The sequence below is a fragment of the Bubalus kerabau genome, chromosome 6 (assembly GCF_029407905.1).
Source record: "Bubalus kerabau isolate K-KA32 ecotype Philippines breed swamp buffalo chromosome 6, PCC_UOA_SB_1v2, whole genome shotgun sequence".
Lineage (NCBI taxonomy): Eukaryota > Metazoa > Chordata > Mammalia > Artiodactyla > Bovidae > Bubalus > Bubalus kerabau.
Genome location: NC_073629.1, coordinates 40,641,096 through 40,666,862, shown reverse-complemented (window position 1 = coordinate 40,666,862; position 25,767 = coordinate 40,641,096). Strand labels below are relative to the sequence as shown.

At 35.4% G+C, this 25,767-nt stretch overlaps 1 protein-coding gene across 3 annotated transcripts; it reads left to right on the top strand.

The window, feature by feature from the left end:
* Positions 1-1,292: 1,292 nt before the first annotated feature.
* LOC129655046 (alpha-amylase 2B-like) lies at positions 1,293-24,045 on the top strand. Of its 3 annotated transcripts, none has more exons than XM_055584941.1 (11): positions 1,293-1,597; positions 12,779-12,992; positions 13,329-13,475; positions 14,540-14,737; positions 15,132-15,362; positions 16,183-16,316; positions 19,128-19,181; positions 19,275-19,374; positions 22,109-22,227; positions 22,335-22,460; positions 23,798-24,045. In XM_055584941.1, the coding sequence occupies exons 2-11, from the start codon at positions 12,825-12,827 to the stop codon at positions 23,985-23,987; spliced, it is 1,467 nt and encodes a 488-aa protein (XP_055440916.1). In that variant the 5' UTR covers positions 1,293-1,597; positions 12,779-12,824; the 3' UTR covers positions 23,988-24,045. The 3 variants fall into 3 exon arrangements, with proteins under 3 accessions (XP_055440916.1, XP_055440914.1, XP_055440915.1); XM_055584939.1 differs by having other exon boundaries at positions 1,295-1,597; positions 19,059-19,181; XM_055584940.1 differs by lacking the exon at positions 1,293-1,597 and adding an exon at positions 1,649-1,812 and having other exon boundaries at positions 19,059-19,181.
* The last annotated feature ends 1,722 nt before the right edge of the window (positions 24,046-25,767 follow it).

Sequence of the window (25,767 nt, the reverse complement as noted above, 5' to 3'; positions counted from 1 at the left end):
GGAGAAGGAAATGGCAACCCGCTCCAGTGTTCTTGCCTGGAGAATCCCAGGGACGGGGGAGCCTGGTGGGCTGCCGTCTATGGGGTCGCACAGAGTCGGACACGACTGAAGCGACTTAGCAGCAGCAGCAGCAGTGGTTATATCACTCAGGAGAGAATAGGTTATGCTGTAGTAACAAAGAGCTAAAAATTTTCAGTGCCTTACAGTAACAAAGTTTCTCTCTCATGTTCATCTCAGATTAACAAGGGGATTCTTCATATTAGTCACTTTATAATCTGTCATCGGAAAATCATCTTGACACATGTTTTACAATCATAGAAGCCTCAAAGTAAAACGTTACTTCTGTTTGCATTTCATTGCCAAAGCAAATCGCATGAGCACACCTGAATTCAATAGGACAGGGGTGTATATTTCACCTGCAGGGAGGAGCACTGAATATTTATAAGCAATGTATAATACCAGAAATTAAAACTAACAGAAGTATTAATTTTTATTTAGAATGAAAGAAAAAATAGGAAATTTTGGAATAACTCTTACTATTTCTATAATCTTCTGAACATATTAATATTAACTAAACAGAAATTTCCATATTTTAAGATATTGTCACATATAATTTTTTGTTTGATTTTTTAGAACCACCCAGTGAGGGAGATTAAAAGGACTGAATTGTGATAAAAACTTACTGCAGTGTTATTAATAGATCACTTGGTTTTGAATTTCAGTGTCAACATTTACTAAAATATAGTCATGGACAAACTGCATTATTCCATTTCTTAGTTTCTCAGGTTTCTTCTTTAAAGACTGAGTATAATCATAATTCTATGCTGAATTTATGTATCTGTGAGGAGTCAAAGTGATAATACATGGAAAAGGCACATAGTAATACTTGATGCACATCGGTAGTTGTAATTTTTTGAAATTTTTTCATATTTATCAACAGTACTAGTATTCTCATTTTTCAGATGAAGACCTAAATGCAATCTACAGATTTTAATGTTTTCTCTAAGCTTCACATAGTAAATGGCAAAGCTTGGATTCCAAATTAGATTTCCAGTTTAGAGATTTTGTTTATAGTCTACTTACACTTAACTAATTTGACACAATTATACTCTAATCTGTGTCTTTAAGGTTATTTTAACAAAAAGTACCCCCCCCCATAGATTTATATAAATGGATCAGGGAAAAAAAAGACTGACTGAGATTGGGAGAGGATATTGAGAATGAGAAAGGAAAACAAATAGAAAGTAAGCAACTGAAAAGGTATGGTGTCATTAGAAGAGGAGGCAGGGGAGCAAACTGAGCTGGGGGAGGGAAGTCAACAGTTTGGTCAGGAAGCAGGAGGGAGAGTGGCCAAATCTGGTGTCATGTGGAGCTCAGAGTATACTTTTTGTACAAATTAGATTTGGAGACTTTGAGCAGGATTGTAAGAGCACCTCTTGAAAAGCAGAGTATAGGAAATCTATAAAATCCTGAATTCAGATTTTTTTTTTCCTAACTGAAAAGAAAACTAAACCAGAACTGTGTGATTTTGTTGTTTTATAATTGGAAAGACTGAACTATGGATTTGGGAGACCACTGACTTAGGGAAGTTGATGTGGTAAGTTATTAAAATGGTTTTGAGTGTCATATAGTTCTTCCGTTTTTTTCTCAAAATGAGTGATTTCTGTCATATGCTTTGATACGTTCAGAGTTCACAATCTATTTTAAACTTGTTGACAACTCAAGTTTCAGTATCCAGCGGCACAAAATGTACTCTGTGTTGAAATGCATCTGGGCCGTGGCTCAAAATGTTTCTCTCATTTTATAAGTGTGGTATGTAAATTTGATTGTCTTTACCTTCATTTCTCTAATCTTTACATGTGACTTATTATCCTGAGAATAAACCTTGTAGATAAGTCTAAGTAAACAGAACTTTTTTCCTTCTTAACATTAGATATGTTTTATTGAAACTTCAAATATAAATGCTCCCTAAAGAATATTGCTTTGTTAAAATATTATCAAAGATCCTATTTAATGTTTTTTAGGAATTCCTAAGACATGTCATTTGGTAAATGATAGTAACCATTAGAGTTTTAAAATAAAAATAAATTTCCACTTTTTAGAACAATCCAGAAAATATGAGGTGTGGGCAACAGAGCACTGATATTAGTATTACTGTGAATAGCTTCTCTGAGTAGAACCACTTTAGAAAGACTATAATAGCAAGTAGACTATAATAACAATAGAAGTAGATATAAAAACTACTTCAAGTGCTTATTTTTCTGTTTTATTTTTAATGCCAAAGATGTCAAGAATTTGCAGTATTTACTTTTCAAGATATAAATATCTGTTTTAATGTCTCTGCTCTGAAGTTTATAACTCTTTAACTTAGATGAAAATTAAGATTACATGAGAAAACATATGACAATGGCTGATCCTTGGTAAAAGTTATTATATGTTTTCATATCTCCACCTATGCTATAATACTAATAAAACCCCCCAAATTGTGTCTGCAGGTTATCCTTTATTCTAATAATATTTTTATATGCTTTGTGAAAAACGCTTGTTGTTTAAAGGACAGTTCAGAGATAACTGATGAAGCAATGATGAGAAGTTTTTACAAAACTAATATGTAGTCTGCCAGAACCTCTAAAGAGGTTTAAAAAGAGAAAGCTGGAGAGAAAGAAAAAGAAAAGAAAATGGGGAAAAATTACAAGTGAAAAACATTCCTGGTTTCTTCTTATCACCATCTGTTCCTCTGGGGGGATATGAAAATACTCTGAGATGTAGGAAATACTTGAGAATTTGGGAAGAGTGGAATGGAAAGACAATACTTAAGATGAAAAGTGAAAGTAGGATGAGCGCATGAGTTTCTAGCAGTTGAATAGCATCAGAAGTAAAAATAACAATATAATAATAACATTACAGCAATGAAATATTGATACATTGAGCTTTTACTGTATCCATGCACTGGTGTAACAACTTTACATGTATTGATCAGTTTAATCATCATAACAGCTCTATGCAGTACATATTGCTTTTTTCTAGTTTATAGATAAATTTTAAGATCACACAGCTGATAAACGTCAAGGTCAGGATTTAAACTATATTTTGTGTAACTCCTAAAGTCTCATTCTTAACCATTACATTTTAATATTTGAAACCTTGAGTCAAGTGTGAAGTTCAAATGATGCTCTTTTTCTCTCTCAACTCTTTATCACCATCAGTGCTATGTCATCCACTCTCTACTCAGTCTTTGCTATTCTGTTTCTAATATTCATCTATATCCAATTAGTTTCTTGTCCTCTTTGCCAATTTTCCTTCGTTTCTTGTTATTGAAAACATTTATTTGGTAATTAAACTCCTCTCCCTACTTTGAAGGCAACTTTATATGTTCCCTTCTAGCTGACCCATCATATAGACTGCAAAGCTATAACACTGGATTCAACATCCGTATTGGTATCTTGTCAACTTTCAAGAGTCTAGCTCTCCAGGTCTGATAATCCCACCAGAGTGCATTGGCCTATACATGCTAGTTGCTTATAATGGCATTTGTTTTGATTGGTTGGCGTCTGTACTAAATCAGTTGTTAAATATTTTGTGCGTCATTTCCGAAACTATCATTTCTTTGTTGAAAACTGCCAAATCTCTCTTCTTTCTCCATATCTAGTGTTTTTTAATACAGTAAATCAATATATCCCATAATCACTCTTCAGGGTCCCTAAACCAAGTCTGCCTCTAGATTACACTATGAATAATAATAGTATTGCCATTGTTCTACTCACTAACTTTTAAATCATAGAGTCACTAACCTTTAAATCATAGAGTCCTCTTTGATTCTTCCTTTTCTCTATTCCCCTACATTTGATTAGCTACCATTTTTGTAGAATTATCTCCACCAAATGTATTGTTGGGCTTCCCTGGTGGCCCTGACAGTAAAGAATCTCCCTGCAGTGTGGGAGACCCAGGTTTGATCCCTGGGTTATAAGGTCCCCCAGAGAAGGAAATGCCAACCCACTCGAGTATTTTGCCTGGAAAATTCTATGATCAGAAGAGCCTAGCAGGCTATAGTCCATGGTGTCAAAGAGTCAACAGGACTGAGCAACTAACACACACAAATCTATTGTCTCTCTCCCCTTTATATCATTTCATTATTGCTGAATAACAATAATAACTTACTATGTCTCAGATATCTCTTTGTCGACTAAGTAGTTCTTCTACTGATTTAGCTATGGAACAATCATTCAACTACAGTTAGCTGGTAGGTCAGCTCACATGATTGGAAAGGCTCAGGCCACTTAAATCTCTCCACATGGTCTTCTATCCCAGTTATTGCACCACAATGGTCTCAGATTTTCAAGAGATGTACAGATGACAATCAAACTTCTGACTGTGTCTGTATCTTGTTTGCTGATATCCCTCTGGACAAAACAAGTTATAAACCAACTCCATAATCTATGTAGGAAGAGATTCCACAAAAATATGGATACTGGCAAATGTCATTCATTGGCACTTATTGGTACATAGTCTCCAATTTTTATTTTACTGCTGAAATCCTAGTTCAGGTTTTTCATCACTAGTCTGTTGTACTACTGCATAAGTTTCTATCTTTGCCTGCCAGTTCTCTTTGCCTGCCAATCCAATCCATCTGCTATACTCCAGAAACTCTAATCATGTTACTTTCCATTTTAAAAACAAGCAAAACCTTCTGTAGCTTCTCATAATTTTTAGAAAAGTCTGCTTACTTCTCCCTGACTTTGCAAGACCCTCAATATAATTTTACTAAGTCCTATTGCTCCAACACTTCTAATTCAGTGTTCTATAAAACTATATTCAGTTCAGTTCAGTCGCTCAGTCATGTCCGACTCTTTGCAACCCCATGAATCGCAGCACGCCAGGCCTCCCTGTCCATCACCATCTCCCAGAGTTCACTCAAACTCACGTCCATCAAGTCAGTGATGCTATCCAGCCATCTCATCCTCTGTCGTCCCCTTTTCCTCCTGCCCCCAATCCCTCCCAGCATCAGAGTCTTTTCCAATGAGTCACCTCTTTGCATGAGGTGGCCAAAGTACTGGAGTTTCAGCTTTAGCATCATTCCTTCCAAAGAACACCCAGGTCTGATCTCCTTTAGAATGGACTGGTTGGATCTCCTTGCAGTCCAAGGGACTTGCTATTCTCCTTGCCCAATTCCTACAATTGATAAACATTTTTTTCTTATTTAAAAACCATTTCACTTTATCTCTTTTCATTAAAATAAAACTGATTCTTCAGGGCAGTTTTCAGTCAGTTCAGTTCAGTCACTCAGTTGTGTCTGACTCTTTGTGACCCCATGGACTGCAGCACACCATGCCTCCCCTTCCACCAGCTCCTGGAGCTTGCTCAAACTCTGTCCATTAAGTCGGTTTTGTCATCCAACCATCTCATCCTCTGTCATCCCCTTCTCCTACTGCCTTCAATCTTGCCTAGCATCAGGGTCTTTTCCAATGAGTAAGTTTTTTGCATCAAGTGGCCAAGTATTGGAGTTTCAGCTTCAGTATCAGTCCTTCCAATGAATATTCACAACTGACTTCTTTCAGGATTGAGTGGTTTGATCTCCTTGCAACCCAAGGAACTTCAAGAGCCTTCTACAACAACACAGTTCAAAAGCATCAGTTCGCTGGGCAAACCACTTCAGCATTCTTGTGTTAAGAACCCCATGAACAGTATGATAAGGCAAGGCAATTTTACATTCCTCTATTCCTGTCAGTCACAAGGGATTTTCCTATAAATGGAATCCCAGAACACTTACTCACATGTCTCTTAAAATAATGATTATGTTTTTCACTTTATTATTGTTATTTGTATTTGTGCATGGACTTGTCCTTTCTCAGGCTGAATATGATAAAGGTGCTACAACAGTGCTGTCCAATAGAAATATAATGAAAACCACATATGTAATGTAAAAATTTTAGTAGCCATATTAAAAGAGATAAAAAGAAACTAGAGGATTTAATGTTAATAATAAAATTTTATCTAGCCTAATTGGGCTTCCCTGGTTGCTCATATGGTAAAGAATCCTCCTGTAATAGGGGAGACCTGGGTACGATCCCTGGGTTAGGAAGATCCTCTGGAGGAAGGCATGGCAACCCACTCCAATATTCTTGCCTGGAGAATCCCCATGAACAGAGGAGCCTGGCGGGCTATAGTCCATGAGGTCGCAAAGAGTCAGGCGCAACTGAGTGACTAAGCACAGCACAGCCCAGTGTATTAAAAGTAACTCATCATACAAATAAATTTTTTACATTCTTTTTCATACTAACTCTTCAAAATCTGAAGTATATTTTCCATATATAACATGTTTCTGTTTCAGTTCAGTCACTCAGTCGTGTCCGACTCTTTGCAACCCCATGGACTGCAGCACACCAGGCCTCCCTATCCATCACCAACTCCTGGAGTTTACTCAAACTCATGTCCATTGAGTTGGTGATGCCGTCCAACCCCCTCATCCTCTGTTGTCCCCTTCTCCTCTTGCCTTCAATCTTTCCCAGCATCAGGGTCTTATCAAATGAGTCAGCTCCTTGCATCAGGTGGCCAAAGTGTTGGAGTTTCAGCTTCGGCATCAGTCCTTCCAATGAACATTCAGGGCTGATTACCTTAGGATGGACTGGTTGGATCTCCTTGCAGTTCAAGGGACCCTCAAGAGTCTTCTCCAACACCATAGTTCAAAAGCATCAATTCTTCGGTGCTCAACTTTCTTTGTAGTCCAACTCTCACATCCATATATGACTACTGAAAAAACCATAGCTTTGACTAAATGGAGCTTTGTTGGCAAAGAAATGTCTCTGCTTTTTAATATGCTGTCTAGGTTGATCATAACTTTGCTTCCAAGGAGTAAGCATCCTTTAATTTCATGGCTTCAGTCACCATCTGCAGTGTTTTTGGAGCCCCAAAAAATAACATCAGCCACTGTTTCCACTGTTTCCCCATCTATTTGCCATCAAGGGATGGGACCAGGTGCCATATTCATTGTTTTCTGAATGTTGAGCTTTAAACCAACTTTTTCACTCTCCTCTTTCACCTTCATCAAGAGGCTCTTTAGTTGTTCTTCACTTTCTGCCATAAGGGTGGTGTCATCTGCATACCTGAGGTTATCAATACTTCTCTGAGCAATCTTGATTCCAGATTGTGCTTCTTCCAGTCCAGCGTTTCTCATGATGTACTCTGCATATAAGTTAAATAAGCAGGGTGACAATATACAGCCTTGACGAACTCCTTTTTCTATTTGGAACCAATCTGTTTTTCCATGTCCAGTCTAACCTGACCTGCATACAGATTTCTCAAGAGGCAGGTCAGGTGGTCTGGTATTTTCATCTCTTTCAGAATTTTCCACAGTTTGTTTTGAGTCACACAGTGAAAGGCTTTGCCATAGTCAATAAAGCAGAAATGGATGTTTTTCTGGAACTATCTTGCTTTCTCACTGATCCAGTGGATGTTGGCAATTTGATCTCTGGTTCCTCTGCCTTTTCTAAAACCAGCTTGAACATCTGGAAGTTCACGGTTCATGTATTGCTAAAGCCAGGCTTGGAGAAATTTGAGCATTATTTTGCTAGTGTGTGAGATGAGTGCAATTGTGTGGTGGTTTGAGCATCCTTTGGCATTGTCTTTCTTAGGGATTGGAATGAAAACTGACCTTTTCCAGTCCTGTGGCTACTGCTGAGTTTTCCAAATTTGCTGGCATATTGAGTGCAGCACTTTCACAGCATTATCTTTCAGGATTTGAAATAGCTCAACTGGAATTCTGTTTGCACTGATGCTTTCTAAGGCCCACTTGACTTCACATTCTAGGATGTCTAGCTCTAGGTCAGTGATCACACCATCGTGAAAATCTGGGTCATGAAGGCCTATTTTATACAGTTCTTCTGTGTATTCTTGCCACCTCTTAGTATCTTCTGCTTCTGTTAGGTCCATGCCATTTCTGTCCTTTATCAAGCCCATCTTTGCATGAAATGTTCCCTTGCTGCTGCTGCTGCTGCTGCTAAGTCGCTTCAGTCGTGTCCAACTCTGTGCGACCCCATAGATGGCAGCCTACCAGGCTCCCCTGTCCCTGGGATTCTCCAGGCAAGAACACTGGAGTGGGTTGCCATTTCCTTCTCCAATGCATGAAAGTGAAAAGTGAAAATGAAGTCACTCAGTCGTGTCTGACTCTTAGCAACCCCATGGACTGCAGCCTACCAGGCTCCTCCGTCCATGGGATTTTCCAGGCAAAAGTACTGGAGTGGGTTGCCATTGCCTTCTCTAAATGTTCCCTTGGTATCTCTAATATTCTTGAAAAGATCTCTGGTCTTTGCCTTTCTATTGTTTTCCTCTGTTCCTTTGCAATGATTGCTGAAGAAGGCTTCTTATCTCTCCTTGCTATTCTTTGGAACTCTGCATTCAAATGGGTATATCTTTCCTCTTCTTCTTTGCTTTTCACTTCTCTTTTCACAGCTATTTGTAAGGCCTCCTCAGACAGCCACTTTGCTTTTTTGCATTTCTTTTTCTTGGGGATGGTCTTGCTCCCTGTCTCCCGTACAATGTCATGAACCTTTGTCCACAGTTCATCAGGCACTCTGTCTATCAGATCTAGTCCCTTAAATCTATTTCTGACTTACACTGTTTCCCTACTTTCTTCAATTTAAGTCTGAATTTGGCAAGAAGGAATTCATGATCTGAGCCACAGTCAGCTCCTGGTCTTGTTTTTGCTGACTGTATAGAGTTTCTCCATCTTTGGCTGCAAAGAATATAATAAATCTGATTTCGGTGTTGACCATTTGGTGATGTCCATGTGTAGAGTCTTCTCTTGTGTTGTTGGAAGAGGGTGTTTGCTATGACCAGTGCGTTCTCTTGGCAAAACTCTATTAGCCTTTGCCCTGCTTCATTCTTTACTCCAAGGCCAAATTTTCCTGTTACTCCGGGTGTTTCTTGACTTGCTACTTTTGCATTCCAGTCCCCTGTAATGAAAAGGACATCTTTTTGGGGGTGTTAATTTTAGAAGGTCTTGTAGGTCTTCATAGAACCTTTCAAATTCAGCTTCTTCATCATTACTTGTCAGGGCATAGACTTGGATTACTGTGATATTGAATGGTTTGCCTTGGAAAAGAACAGAGATCATTCTGTCATTTTTGAGACTGCATCAAGTACTGCATTTTGGACTCTTTTGTTGGCTATGAGGGCTGCTCCATTTCTTCTAAGGGATTCTTGCCCACAGTAGTAGACATAATGGTTATCTGAGTTAAATTCACCCATTCCAGTCCATTTTAGTTTGCTGATTCCTAAAATGTTGAAGTTCACGCTTACCATCTCCTGATTGATCACTTCCAATTTGCCTTGATTCATGGACCTAACATTCCAGGTTCCTATGCAGTATTGCTGTTTATAGCATCGGACTTTACTTCCATCACCAGTCACACCCACAACTGGGTGTTGTTTTTGCTTTGGCTCTGTCTCTTCATTCTTTCTGGAGTTATATCTCCACTGATCTCCAGTGGCATATTGAGTACCTACCTACCTGGGGAGTTTGTCTTTCAGTGTCCTATCTTTTTGTGCTTTCATACTGTTCACAGTGTTCTCAAGGCAAGAATATTGAAGTGGCTTGCCATTCCCTTCTCCAGTGGACCACATTTGTCAGAACTCTCCACCATGACCTGTCTGACTTGGGTTGCCCTACACAGCATGGCTCATAGTTTCATTGAGTTAGACAAGGCTGTGGTCCTTGTGACTAGATTGGTTAGTTTTCTGTGATTTTGATTTTCAGTCTTTGTGCCCTCTGGTGGAGAAGGTTAGAGGCTTATGAAAGCTTCCTGATGGGATAGACTGACTGAGGGGGATCGTATTTCAAGGGTTTAATAGTGAAGTGTTCCTTGTGGCTACCATATTGGACATTACAACTCAAAAATTCTATGAGAAACTTTGTTGTAGTACATAGAATGTTGACCTGTGCTAGGACAATTTTCAAATTTCAACTTTGTAACTTATTATGTGAGCCTGAACAATTTGTTCAGTCTCTCTAAGCCTTAGTTCTTTTATGTGTGCAAAGTTTCTGCAATGATTAGAGTAGACTATATTATACAATTTCTGACATAATGTTCATTTGTTTTAAAAAAAATCAATGTGGACATGACCCAAGCTACACCAGTGTCTTACACAATACCTGAATTTTAGAGTCTGTATGTTGCAAACATTTATTGATTATGCTATTTGTTTTGCAAGGACCATTAACTATGAAGTCTACCCTTAAGAAAATTTGTTCCAGAATCATGGCCATGTAAATATTTACTTTTTACAGAATTAATCAAATATCACTTATTAATATCATATAAGTTCAAAAACTATCATAGAGAAAAGTCCTACCTTACTATCAAGATAAACTTCATAAAGATGCTTTATGCATCTGAAAGGAAGAATAGTTACTAAGTATTCAAGGGTGATAGAAGGGAACTTGAAAATACTTGAAAGTCATGAAGGAATAAAGTTGCTTGTAAAATATAAAGGAATTTTAGTTTTGCAATGGATGGGTGTTAGAGACTGTGTTTGTGTTTCACTCCACCACAAAATTCAGATGTTGATACGCTACCTCTCAGTGGGATGATATTGGGCAATGACACCTTTGGGAAGTAATTATGTTAAGGTAAAGTCATGAGAGTGAAGCTCCCCTGATAGAATTAGTGTCCTTGTAAGAAGCAAAAAAGTGTAAAATTCTCAATGGTCTACACCATGTGAGGATACAAGAAGAAAATGTCCATCTGTGATCATGGAAGGGAGCTTTCACCAGACACTGGATTTCTGATATTTTGATCTTGGGTTCCCCAGACTCCACGAATGTGAGAAATAAACATTTAATTATAAGCCATCCAGTCTATGGTATTCTTGTTACAGCAGCTTGAACTAAATAATAATTTTTAAAAAAATTTGAACATAGAGATTATTCACAAAGTGGATTGGAGAAAGGACTGAAGCAGAGCATTAGGATTCATAGAGTGCTCTTGGTATTTCCTCCACGAAGCTAGTACTTCATTTTTCCTCATCTTAGTAAATGGTGTCACCAAATACCCACTTCTTTAGTTTGTCTCTTTCCCTTATTCTTGAGCTCCAATCTATCTGTAAACCTATTGCCTTTTTACCTGTGAAATGTGTTCTGTCATTGCCCCAGTCCAAACCATTTACTTCTTTCCTAGACCACTGAAAAAGCCTACTGATCTGTTTGCCTCTATTCTTGTCTTCCTATAAGCTACTTTCTTCACAGCAGAGCACTAATTATTTTTAAAAGCTAATCAGAATCTTTTAGGTCCCTTTATTTGACCCTCAGTGGCCTTCTCTTTCATTATATTCCATAGGGCCCTACATGATCTGGCCTATTTCTCTTGACCTCATCTTGTTTTCCTTTCCCCTTTGCCACCTGCTTTAGTTGCACTGACTTTTATTTATTTTATTTTATCTTTTTAGTGTCATTTGAGTATTCTTAGCTTTTTCCTACTTTGGGCTTTTACTATTGCACTTTCTTCTAACTAGATTACTCTTTTTCTGATCTTAAAATAATTGCCTTCTTCTAATCTTTCAAATTCTACCTGAAAATCACTTTGTCAAAGGTACCTTCCCTGACTATTCAGTCTAAAATACACTGATGGTGAAGTCATTTTCTATTTTATTACACTGTTATTTAATACTAGTTCTTATTGCCATCTTACATTGTTTTACTATTATTATTATCTACTCATGTATTTTCTTTCTTTTCCACTATAATGTAAGTTGCTCGAGAACAGTATCTTGTCTGTCTTGTTCATCATTGTATCCTGAATATTATCCATGTTCTTAGCAAAAAAACAGACACTTAGTTAATGCTTGTTGAATGACTAGATTAACTTTTTTCCACCTGTATTATATTCTGTCTAGTAGAATTTCATGTATATTAAGAAGGAAAATGGATGTGAATTTATTAACAGTGTTTTATCATGTATAAGAGATACTTGGTTATAAGAAATAAGAGGGGAAAAAAAGCCACACTCTACTGCTACAGCCAATGCATTAAGCACAGGATTTGATGAAGAGGGGAGGAAGGAAGGTCTGTTTCCTCAATTCATGGTCATTCATCTTCGAAGTGGTTTCTTAAATCTTGGTGCAGAAAGTTAAATGATTACAATTTTTGGTTGAGGGTAAAACCAGAATGGAATTGAATAGTCTGTTTTTGTTTTGTTTTGTTTTTTGAAACTGAAATGTTATGAATATTTGCAATATTTTGACTGTGAATTCAGTTGACTCCAATTGTTTTTTCCTTCTATTAATAAAGGACTTCAGAAATAAGGTCTAATCCTAGCTAAGTAATGCATGATTATGAACTTTATATATATTTTAATATTCTCTCAATAAGGAAAACATTGTTATAAAAGGTCATTTAAATCACGACTCTCCAAACTCCCAGCCATGGACCAGTACCAGTACCAGTACATGACCTATTAGGAACTGGGTCTCATAGCAAGAGGTGTGTGCAGCTTATGAGCCAACAAGGCTTCATCTGCCACTCCCCATTGCTCCCAACACTCGAATTACCACCTGTACCATCCCCCACCCCTGGTAGCCGTGGAAAAATTGTCTTCCATGAAACAAGACCCTGGTTCCAAAAATGTTGGTGACCGCTGATTTAGGTGGTATTCCTATGAGATTTTATGGATGTTCTTCATCTGTTTAATGTTATTATTAATAGTTCTCTTCAGATTATGAATAAAGAGTCTGTGGTCCAAGTGTTTATTCATGTTAACATTTACTTTGTAAAATATTCTTCTTACAGGAATATAGATAGTTGCTGGAAAGAACACTGACAACTTCAATGCAAAATGAAGTTCTTTCTGTTGCTTTCAGTCATTGTGTTCTGCTGGGCTCAGTATGCCCCACACACCAAAACTGGACGGACATCTATTGTCCATCTGTTTGAGTGGCGCTGGGTCGATATTGCTCTTGAATGTGAGCGATACTTAGCCCCCAAAGGATTTGGAGGGGTTCAGGTGAGTATTGTTCATTGTATAAGTTGCAGACTTTGCTGTGCTGAGAGTAAGTGGTAATATCTTCTGTGTCTGAAAGCTGGGACCACATTTTACTTCACAATTAAAGTACTCTAAGTAAAACAGTTTTCTGAGGGAAAAAAAAAAATTGAAATTGTTGGCGACTTTGTTTTATTTCTAAGATAATTTTTTTCACCAGGATATTCAATAGTTGCAAAGAAATGTAGCTGCAAATACAAAGATTCAGAAGTAATTTTAGACTATTGATTAGTTTCTAAAATATTCAATGATATAAAGTAAGCCATAATTTGATACTTATTAAGCTTGTTTTATTTGTAGATCTCCCCACCCAGTGAAAATGCTGTGATTACTGACCCTTCAAGACCTTGGTGGGAAAGATACCAACCAGTTAGCTACAAGTTATGTACAAGATCAGGAAATGAAAGTGAATTCAAAGACATGGTGACTAGATGTAACAATGTTGGTGTAAGTGAATTAAAGTTTTCTTTAAACATATTATATAGAAAAATAATTTATCTCTCTTGCCTCTTGTTCCTTTTAAGCAGAATAATTTTCATATATTTTGAAATTTTACTTCATACTTTAGCTACAAATAAATTTTATATTTTTTTAATTTTATATTTTAAAAATATAAAATTTAGTTGTTACCTAATATTCAGCTTTTGTAATTATTTGTATATATGCCATTTGTCCACTAAAGAAGATGAAGGAAAAGTTTAAGGCCACAAGCTTAAAGCAAAATAGCAAGTTTTAACCCCTTTTTCTGTACACATTCATCAGAAATACTTTTCCAGTTTTGAATAGGAAATTCTACTTATAATATTTACTGATAGGTTCATGTGACTTGTTTCTCCACCCATAATCCCAGGTCTTCCTTCCCACAGGTTTTATGATGATATGTAATTATTTTCTCTTTGATAAGGAGGATAATGAAAGACAATACCTAATTTTATTTCTTCTGATCCTAAATAGATACTAGAGGCTGGCTTCTGTTTTTTAGGATGACCCATGTAATTTCAAAAATCAATAATCTCTCCTGCCTCAACTGATTCTGATCCCCTGTCAATAATAGTGTCTTTGCATTTTTTTCATAGTTTTGGTAGTTTGGGGTTCATTTAATTTATCATACTCAGCACTTACACAGTCATGTCTGACCCGTTGCAAGCCTATGGACTATAGCCCGCCAGTCTCCATGGTCCATGGAATTTTCCAGGCAAGAATACTGGAGTGGGTTACCATTTCCTTCTCCAGGGGATCTTCTCTGACCCAGGGATCGATCTCATGTCTCCTGCATCTCCTGCATTGCAGGCAGGTTCTTTACTGCTTGAGCCATTTGACCAAGTGGCTGGAATGCATGTAGGGCTTCAGTTCACAATGCTTTCTTTTATACTTGACTGTTGCTTTTCTAAGATGGTAAGTTATAAAATAACAAATATTTTGGAGTGTCATCAATGTGCTATAAACTCTAAATAATAATATAAATTTCTACCTCTCTGTAAGCCAAACTGAAATAGAAATTTTTCTTTCAGGTTCGCATTTATGTGGATGCTGTAATTAATCATATGACTGGAAGTGGTGTGAGTGCGGGAACGAGCAGTACTTGTGGAAGTTACTTCAACCCTGGAACTAGGGATTTCCCAGCAGTCCCATACTCTGGATGGGATTTTAATGATGGAAAATGTAAAACTGGAAATGGAGAAATTAAGAGCTATAATGTTGCTTATCAGGTACTTAGAAAAAATGAGTTATCTATGCTTTTTATTATCCACATGTAGTTTACTGATCTCCATTTTAAATGTTAGTTTAGATTGTTTAGGAAAACAAGATTCCAAGTCTGACTGTTAAAAATAATAATTTCAAATCAATATTTAAAACATTTTCTGAAATCTAATTTTTCACAATGAAAAACGTCATCCACTGCATTTTCTACATTCTCCATTTTTATAATGAAAACTATTTCTAAGGTATGTCCATAGTAGGATGTCAGTAACTTAAGAGACCAGAGCAAAGAAGGCACTATAGAAATATCTATTAATATTAATGAATAAATGAAAATAATTAAATGGATTCTCAGGTGGAGGTGATGTTCCAAGGATCAATCACAAAGTTTTACTTCTGTAGGTCAGAGATTGTCGTCTGGTTGGTCTTCTTGATCTTGCATTGGCGAAAGATTACGTGCGCTCCACAGTTGCTGAATATCTAAACCGACTCATTGACATTGGTGTAGCAGGGTTCCGAATTGATGCTTCTAAGCACATGTGGCCTGGAGACATAAAGGCAGTTTTGGATAAACTGCATAATCTAAACACAAGCTGGTTCCCTGAAGGAAGTAGACCTTTCATTTACCAGGAGGTATGTCAATACATGTGTATGCTAAGTCACTTCAGTCGTATCTGACTCTTTGCAACTCTATGGATTGTGTCCATATAAAATAATACCATTTATTATTTATCAGAGTATAATTCATCATCAGTATTCATCAATAATTTATCAGAAAATAAATGGCAGATTTCATTAAAAACACAGTTTCTGTAGATTAATGGATGAATCATTTATATAGAAGAGTGTTCCTTAACCTCCTTTTATTCAGAGACTGTATGTTTGTCATAAGAGGTTTTTTATGCAAGTTCTGATAATTTATATAGGTTGCAAAAATCTCTATGTCATATAATGTCCCCAGAAGTCATTATAGAAGACAGATAATAATATAGTAATTGTCTTAAGACAGGTTATCTGACTTTAAATCTTGGCTAGAGCACTATTTAGATGTATAGTAAATTGATCAACCTGAGGAGCAATTTTTTCAAAATTTATCAAAAAGAATAATGATAATGGTTATATCTTTATATTATTTGGAGAATTAAAGAGGTAATATTTATCAAACACTGAGAAATATTGTCAGCCAGACATTAAGTGCTATATAAATATGAGCTACTTTTATCATTTATGAATAAGACTAATTTGGACAGCATTCTCACAGGACAACAGGTTACTTTGTCATGCTCCTTTTAATATTGTAGTATATATTTTAGCAAAGAAAAATAAGAATTTTGATATAAGGAAAACTATTTGGGGCATTTCATAAAAATAGTATAAAGCTATTTTCTATATAATTTTAACTTATTAGTTAAAATTCTTTCTTAAATGATATTTTTTTCTTCATTTCTATGAGGTAATTGATGTGGGTGGTGAGACAATTACAAGCAGTGAGTACTTTGGAAATGGCCATGTGACAGAATTTAAGTATGGTGCAAAACTAGGCACAGTTCTACGCAAGTGGAGTGGAGAGAAGATGGCTTACTTAAAGTAAATGAAATATGATTTATCCTTTGAATTATTTCACAGATTTATTTGTTATATTACCCCAGCATGAGTTTTCTTCTTAATACATTTTATTTAGACAACTTTCAAGGATTCATTTACTAATAACAAGTGTTATACTTCCCTAACTGCTAAGGGATCATCATTATTATTTAGAATGTCAATCACAAAGAGGTGCTTTTTGAGATCCAAAGCATAATCTAGAGATTTTAATCTGTGATTTTGATCTAGAGATTTCAATATGACTCTACTAGATTTGACTAATGTTTGCATATAATTTTCAAGCCCAGGTTATTGTTAAAATGATTCTATAATTTATGAATGGCTTCCTACAATGAAGCCATGCTATAGAATTACATATATTAATCAACTAATTGATTTCAAATATTAACATTATAACAATATAATATTGAAGGCTTATTTAAACCCAGTTTCTCATCTGTATAGTATGATAGTGGATGTTGGTCCTTCTAAAGCCCATCTAAATTATAATATACTGAAAATTTTAAAATATGTTTTATAACAAAAATCTTATACCTGTAACATGATGTAATTTAAGTAATTCCTACATATATACATGCATGGAATATATTCCTAGATAAAATTGAGGTTCTTTCAGTTTTTAAGTATCAAAAAAGACACATTTTTCATTTTTACCAAGAATTTTATTGAACAACATATTCACCATTTAGTTCCACTGTCTTCTGCCTGGCAACTTCATAATTTTATCTATTATACAGTATCTGCTTTTCATTCTTTGTTGCAGTTTTGTTTTTATTTATTTTTTTTAATTAAATTTTATTTTATTATTATTATTTTTTTTTTTTTTACTTTACAATATTCTATTGGTTTTGCCATACATCAACATGCATCCACCATGGGTGTACACGTGTTCCCCATTCTGAACCCCCTCCCACCTCCCTCTCCATACCATCCCTCTAGGTCATCCCAGTGCACCAGCCCCAAGCTTCTTTTATCCTGCATCAAACCTGGACTGGCGATTCATTTCTTATATGATATTATACATGTTTTAATGCCATTCTCCCAAATCATCCCCCTCTCCCTCTCCCACAGAGTCCAAAAGACTGTTCTATAAGTCTGTGTCTCTTTTGCTGTCTCGCATACGGGGTTGTCGTTACCATCTTTCTAAATTCCATATGTATGCGTTAGTATACTGTATTGGTGTTTTTCTTTCTGGCAGTTTTGTTTTTAAAATGGAATTTTTTATTTATGTTTAATTAGAGAACTGCATGCAGAAATATAGTCAAGAAGTTTTTTTCCCCACTTAACTATGTGGAACCCAAATATCAAAGCGATTAACCTAACCACGCTGGTACAAATGATTTTCAATTCCTGATTTGGGTATTTTGAATGTGTTGGCTGGCTATCACATGTGTGGTATAACATTGATTGCTCTCAAAAGTGTCTCAGTTTGATTACTATAAACTTCATCTGGTCTACTAGACCATGGTAGATCATCTAGTGTGGAATTGCAAACATGAAGATAATGTAGTTTAAAAAAAAAAACCGATGTAAATTCCTCCTTTTCCTCTGGCTTAATGAATATCATTTATTCAGTATAAAATCTTTATATGTTCCACATGTTAAGAATAAATGTACATTAAATCTTGAAAAAAAAAAAAGAAACTTTGTAAAACTTCACAAAAATTTGCACTTTTGGCACAATCAATCAGTAACGGTGCCTTCTCCATAACCTGCTCAAATCGTTTTTTGCATTTCTGCTGCTGCTGCGTCACTTTAGTCGTGTCCGACTCTGTGTGACCCCAGAGACGGCAGCCCACCGGGCTCCTCTGTCCCTGGGATTCTCCAGGCAAGAACACTGGAGTGGGTTGCCATTTCCTCCTCCAATGCACGAAAGTGAAAAGTGAAAGTGAAGTCGTTCAGTCGTGTCCAACTCTTAGCGACCCCATGGACTGCAGCCTACCAGGCTCCTCCACCCATGGGATTTTCCAGGCAAGAGTACTGGAGTGGGGTGCCATTGCCTTCTCCTTTTGCATTTCAGTTGCATTGAATGTTTCTTGAAATAGTGGGCTTCGCTGATAGCTCAGTTGGTAAAGAATCCGCCTGCAATGCAGGAGACCCCAATTCGATTTCTGGATTGGGAAGATCTGCTGGAGAGGGGATAGGCTACCCACTCCAGTATTCTTGGGCTTCCCTTGTGACTCAGCTGGTAAAGAATCTGCCTGCAATGCGGGAGACCTGGGTTCGATCACTATGTTGGGAAGATCCCCTGGAGAAGGGAAAGGCTACCTACTCCAGTATTCTGGTCTAGAGAATTCCCTGGCCTGTATAGTCCATGGGGTCTCTAAGAGTCGGACATGACTGTAATGAAGCATGGTATGCCGAAAATGCTGCTTTTTATCTGCATCATTAATATTAAAATGGCTAACAAAAACTCACCAATTTTGATTTTTTTTTTAAATGCATACTGCTATGACAGCTGTCACAACACAATCTAACTAAGTTGTTTCAGTTGAAAGATAACTAAGCACTACTAGAGCCATCTAATGGCAAAAACCAAATGCAACTTTTAGCCAACCCAATATATCTATATATATTATATTTTAAAAGCCTTGAGAATAATCGTTTAATTAGAAAGAGCATTTCATTACAGGGTGCTATAGTGAAAGGAATACACATTTAGGTTACTCTAAAGTCATTGTAAAAGAATACATATATGTGTTTTTAAGATTTGTTTTTTAATAGGAACTGGGGAGAAGGCTGGGGTTTCATGCCTTCTGACAGGGCACTTGTCTTTGTTGACAACCATGACAGTCAGCGAGGGCATGGAGCTGGGGGAGCATCTATTCTTACATTCTGGGATGCTAGGTAAGAAACAAAGTTCTCCATTTTTAAACCTACATTTTAATGATGTTAAAAATATTATTTTCTTCTATAATGTTATAATTTTATGCCTTTTAGACTGTACAAAATGGGAGTTGGATTTATGCTCGCTCATCCCTATGGATTTACACGAGTAATGTCAAGCTACCATTGGCCAAGACATTTTGAGAATGGAAAAGTGAGTTTTGGTGCTGTCCAAAATATCTTTTTCTCAAACAAAAAAAAATAATTTTGGTTTAATTTCTCATGATGCTATTACATTCACTAGTTTATCAAATATTTATTAAGTGTAAATCTGATATAGTGCTCTTTTAACAATGCAGTGGATATTTAAAAATCAAAAATGAATTGATCTCTGTTGACAGAGTATGTAGGTTGTTTCAAATTATAACAAATATACACTCTCAGCCAACTGGCCTACAAAAAAAATACCCCTTAAAAATAAGGATACAGTGAGTAAAATGTATATTAAGGTACTTGGAAATTTAGTGAAGTTTACTTTTCAAACTGGAGATTTCAAATGTAGCATCATACAGCAACTTCATACCTCAAGGGGAAAATTCTCTTCAGATAGATATTTCTCTAATTTCTAGTAGGTCCTTTTCAAGTTTAGAAGTCCACTACTACTTTTTACAGCAACTCATTCTATTCTTAACAGCCTTAATATTTAGGTGTTCCTTTATATTGGCCCAACTTATAATTTCCACTACAATTAGTCTTTTTTTTATTTCTGATGTCAGGAGTCATGGCATATGTTCATTTCCCTTTTTCCATAACATTTGCAAGGCTTTTTCAAGACTTCTGCATGCTAACAACTCTTAGTTTTATCCATCATTCATCATACCATATGATTTAAGACAGATATTGATAACCTTCCTTGACATAATCTGTCTTTTCCTATGATTATCTTTGAAAGTACCAGTCAGAAATTTGGTCAATTTAGTAAAGGATATTATTATATTTTGATTAATATATTTATTGAAAAAAGGAGAATGAAATAAAATAATATGTATTTAGCAATTATCATCTGTAAAGCATTTTTATATATCTTATTCAATTTTTATAGAAACTAAGTCATATCTTCATTTTATAGAAGAGGAAAGTGAGGCACAGAAGTTATGTGTATTAACTAAGCTTTCCTTGTTAGTAGTAACAGAACCTGTTACTTAGTCTTAGTAATAGAACCTAAGAATAAGTCTTTAAATCTTGCTTTTTCTAACAATAAATTCCTTGCCATTTCAATGACATTATACTCACTTCCAATAGTGATATTGAAAAGTCATTGTAATTGCTTGGAAAGATAATGAGAGGGTTAAAAAAAAAATCATTCCCTTGTTTGAAATACGGCACTAGAGAATGAAAAGTTAGGGATAAGAGAAATTCAGTAAAAATACTGAGCAAGTTGGATAGTAAATGAAGACACTACAAAGACACAAATAGGACAGATTGGGTTTGGTGTACTAAATGAGCGGCTCAGATGGTAAAAATAAGGACACATGTAATGTTAAAAATGTAAGCTATTATCAATAAATGGTGCTGGGAAAACTGGATAACTACATGTAAAAGAACAAAATTAGACCACTTCCTAACACCATTCAAAAATAAACTCAAAATGGATTAAAGACCTAAATGTAAGGCCAGAAACTATAAAACTCTTGGAGGAAAACATAGGCAGAACACTGACGTAAATCACAGCGAGATCCTCTTTGACCCACCTCCTAGAGTAATGGAAATAAAAACAAAAATTAAAAAATGGCACCTAATCAAACTTAAAAGTTTTTGCACAGCAAAGGAAACTATAAACAAGATGAAAAGACAGCCCTCAGAATGGGAGAAAATAATAGCAAATGAAGCAACTGACAGAGGATTAATCCCTAAAATACACAAGCAGCTCATGAAGCTCAATATCAGAAGAACAAATAACTCAATAAAAAAAAGGTGGGGGGGACAGAAGACCTAAACAGACATTTCTCTAGAGAACACATACAGATGGCCAGTAAACACATGAAAAGATGCTCAACATCACTCATTATTAAAGAAATGCAAATCAAAACTACAATGAGGTATCACCTCACATCAGTCAGAATGGCCATCACCAAAAGAAAGATCTATAATTGAATGCAGGAGAGGATGTGGAGAAAAGGGAACCTGCTTGCACTGTTGGTAGGAATGTAAATTGATACAGTAACTATGGAGAACAGTATAGAGATTTCTTTAAAAATTAGGAATAAAATTATCATATGACCCAGCAATCCCACTACTGGGCATATACCCTGAGAAAACCATTATTAAAAAATACACATGTACCCCAATGTTCATAGCAGCCCTATTTACAATAGACAGGACATGGAAGCAACCTAGATGTCCAGTGACAGATGAATGGATAAAGTTGTGGTACATATACCCAATAGAATATTGCTCAGACATAAAAAGGAATGAATTTGAGTGAGTTAAAGTGAGATGGATGAACCTAGAGCCTGTTATATACAGTGAAGTAGGTCAGAGAAAAATAGATATATTAATGCATATATGTAGAATCTAGAAAAATGGTATTTTTGAACCTATTTGCAGGGTAGGAAGAGACTTAGACATAGAGAAGAGACTTGTGGACACTGCAGGGGAAGGAGGGATGGAAAATTGAGAGTAACATTGAAACATACATCACCATATGTAAAATAGCTAGTGGGAAGTTGCTGTATTATTAAGGGAGCTCAACCTACTGCTCTGTGACAATGTGGAAGGGTGGTATTGGAGGGTAGGGCATTCAGGAGGGAGGAGGCATGTGTATACTTGTGGCTGATTCATATTTTTATGCAGCAGAAGCCAACACAACATTGTAAAGCAGTTTTCCTCCAATTAAAAAAAAATTGAGCTTTTAAAATTGATTTTTATTTTTTTTTTTGCTAATTGAGGATGTTAATGATTGGGTCGGGCCACCAAATAATAATGGAGTAATTAAAGAAGTTACTATTAATCCAGATACTACTTGTGGCAATGGCTGGGTCTGTGAACATCGATGGCGTCAAATAAGGTAGGAATACTTATTTAGACATATCCTCTAATAATAAACTTTCTTAACATTTTGTTTTAAACTATTGAAGCATTCATCATTATTTCACATGCTCTTTTTTTTTTTAGGAACATGGTTATATTCCGTAATGTGGTTGATGGACAACCTTTTACAAACTGGTGGGATAATGGTAGTAACCAAGTAGCTTTTGGAAGAGGAAACAAAGGATTCATTGTTTTCAACAATGATGACTGGTAAGTAAATATCAGTTAAAAATGATATTTTATGCTAATATTATTGGTTTATTCTTTTCCTGCTCATTTACTTTTTTCATCTCTGAAAAATTCTTTAGATGGCAGATTAAGAAAACATAATGATCAGAAAAGGCCAGAAGAAAAATGATGATGATGACTCTTATTCTTTTGACCTCTGTTTATAAGTACTTTCTTTTCTAAGTGGAGTTATTTTTTGTGCACTCTTGCTTATCTTTGGTAGATATGATGCACATGTATATGCCCCTCATATAAAGTGCACAGCATAGTTAATAAAAACTTTGTGAAATTTCTAGAAGAATGTCTTCTAGGGATTTTAAATCAATAATGGGAAAATGTTCCCTCTAGTCTGAAATATCTTTTTCTATAACTTTTTTTCACCTACTTTACTATCTGGTTTTTTGGTCTTCTTTTTCACTTTCCTGTCTCTTTGTGACAAATACTTTTTAAAGCATATATATAATGAATACATATAATACATATAAAGGTCATTTAATCACCTCAGGAGACTTTTGAGTTTTAGTTCTGAGACATCTCATACTGATTTTCATTTATGATACTTATAATTCTCTACCTCCAGCATACTGTTTCCCTTATAGAACTATAGCTCAGAAGACCTCTTTGCAAGCAGTTACAATGTCTTAATCCAAGGCCAACTTCCACTCTTCTTAGCCCACTCTAGGCCGACATATATTTCACTGACAAAAAAATAAATAAAGTATATACTTATCTTCCCCAAGAATTCATTGCTAGTCCTTTGATGTCTGTCTTTTGTATGTCTGTCTTTTGTATGTTTGTCTTTTGTAGATGGGAGATACAAGTTTATGAGACATCTTTATATTTTGAAACTGTATACTTCTTCATAGAAATGTGAGATTATTTTTATCTGCAACCTCAATTTATTTTAACTTCTTAAAAAATTTTTTGAAGAAATAATCAAATTTAAATTCTTGAAAGTAATAAGTATATTCTTAAGTTCAGACAAAGGCAAATTAAAAATATTTGTGTTTACCAAAGGTAGTAATTTTCTCTAAGGAACATAAGTCACTCAAATCTTCACTGATACTCTTCAAACTTATTTTTTTTCTATAAAATTTATTATTGACTAAGAAACTCTGAAGTCCTCTATAAGAATTTTGTTGGCTCTGATAAAACTAGTTACATCCACTGAAGAGGTCTTTGTGTTTGAATTTTATTTTAATTGCGATCTTGACTGCTTAGAGTTCTATAGCACACAGTTAAACTATTTTAGAGACAGTCTCTAATCTTGATTTTACTTGTGGAGAATTCAAGTTAAATCTTAAATTTCATTTTTACAGGGCATTATCTGCAACTTTGCAAACTGGTCTTCCTCCTGGTACATATTGTGATGTTATTTCTGGAGATAAAATTGGTGACAATTGTACAGGAATTGAAATCAATGTTTCTTGTGATGGTAATGCTTATTTTTCAATTAGTAACTCTGCTGAGGATCCATTTATTGCAATTCATACTGAATCTAAATTATAAAATTTAAATTAAATATATGTATATATATTCCCAGAGAAATAAAGTTTCTTTTATTATATATGTAATATGTAACTTTTCATGATTCATTAATTTTGGTAAAAGCTATAATAATCAACTTGAACAATTCAGAAAAGCATAAAAAATGATAATTATAAGTACAATCAACATTTTGTTTCATTTTAGAAGATTCTCATTATTTCTCAAAATAATTTCTAAAAACTCAGAAAGGCATGTTGAAAAATATGTTTGTTGCCATTAACACCATTTGCCCAGCTATGTGTCTTTAATCCATATCTGTATTTCTTACATAAAATGTTTCTAACAGCAGCACAGCATAGCTTATTTAATGATGATTCCCATACAGTCATACAAGTATAACACGGGTATTTTTCACAATATAAAGACCTTTTCATGGTTAAGAAATTAAAAAAATAAAATAAATTATGTAGTCTATAATTCTTAATTCTCTTGAGCTCACAGGTATCTTCTCCTACTTTATATTCTTTCTTCTTTTTCTTTCCCTTTCATGTTAATAGCTTTAACATGATGATGTTGTATGGCTTTTGCTCCATCTCTTAACCCCTAATGTGGATGTATGTTTAGGTAGGGCTTTCATGGCACCCTATACTCAGATTTTCTTCCTGATCTTTTAGCTATTTATTCTCCTTCACTTTGATTGTAAGTTTGGAATTTGTTAAGTCTCTCATCTAGGGTTTCTTATAACTCTCAGTTGTTTTATATTCATGATTGAATCAGAAAATAGAAGCCATATCTTGGAAATTCTCTTTTCACCCATAAATCTTGTATCTACATTTGCCCTTTCATATTCTTCTTTCATCCTATCATAATGAGCATAGAGCACTTCATTTTACCGAAGTCCATGCCCTCCATTTTCACCTTTTTGAGGACTTTATTTCTTAGATTATCCCTTTTCTTCTGACTTAACAATCTTTCTTTTTTAGTCCCCTCTCTCAGCTAAATAAAATCCATGACTCTCAATTTTGCTCTTCCTTGTCAAACTCCTAAGTTTTCATGACACAGTCTCAATGTCCTCAACACCAGTCGTTTTTCATCTCCTTACTCCAGTTTCCATCATTACTTCATTTAATCTGCTATTGTCAACATAATCAAAAATATTTTTGTTACTAATACCATGTACTCCTTTATCCTCATCTTGCTCTGTTTCACTACACTATTCAATATGGAGAGACACTCTCACTTCCTCTCTTCCTTTGGTCTCTATGATTCTACTCTTTCCTTATTTTCCTTCTCTCTTGCTGATTGCTCTTTTTCAGTTTTTTTTTTTTTTTTTTTTTTTTTGGTTTAGCTTCTGTTTCACCTAAGAACTCAGTTGGATTTAATTCTCGGTCTCTCTAACCTCTCTCTAAGTAATTGCAATCATTTCCATGGATTTAAAACACATGTTTTGGCATAGAGACCTGAATCTGCCAACCAGAGCTCTTCTTCACCTTCACATTTACAACAAATGCTTCACATCTCTACTTCAGTATTTCACAGACATCTCATATGTGGCATATCCAAAATGTGACCTTCAATTTTTGTCTTCAGCAAACCTTTAATACTCCCTGCTGCTCTGTTTCACCACTTACTTAGAGACCTGTGATATTTCCTTGATTTTTTTTTTCCCTTTCTCTTAACTTGCCCTTTTCCCCCACATAAACCTTAAATCTACTAATTTTTATTCAAAATATTTCTTAATTCCTTGCACTTCCTTTCTTGTATCCTCTTCATTTTTCTTACCTGTGTTTCAAAACAACTT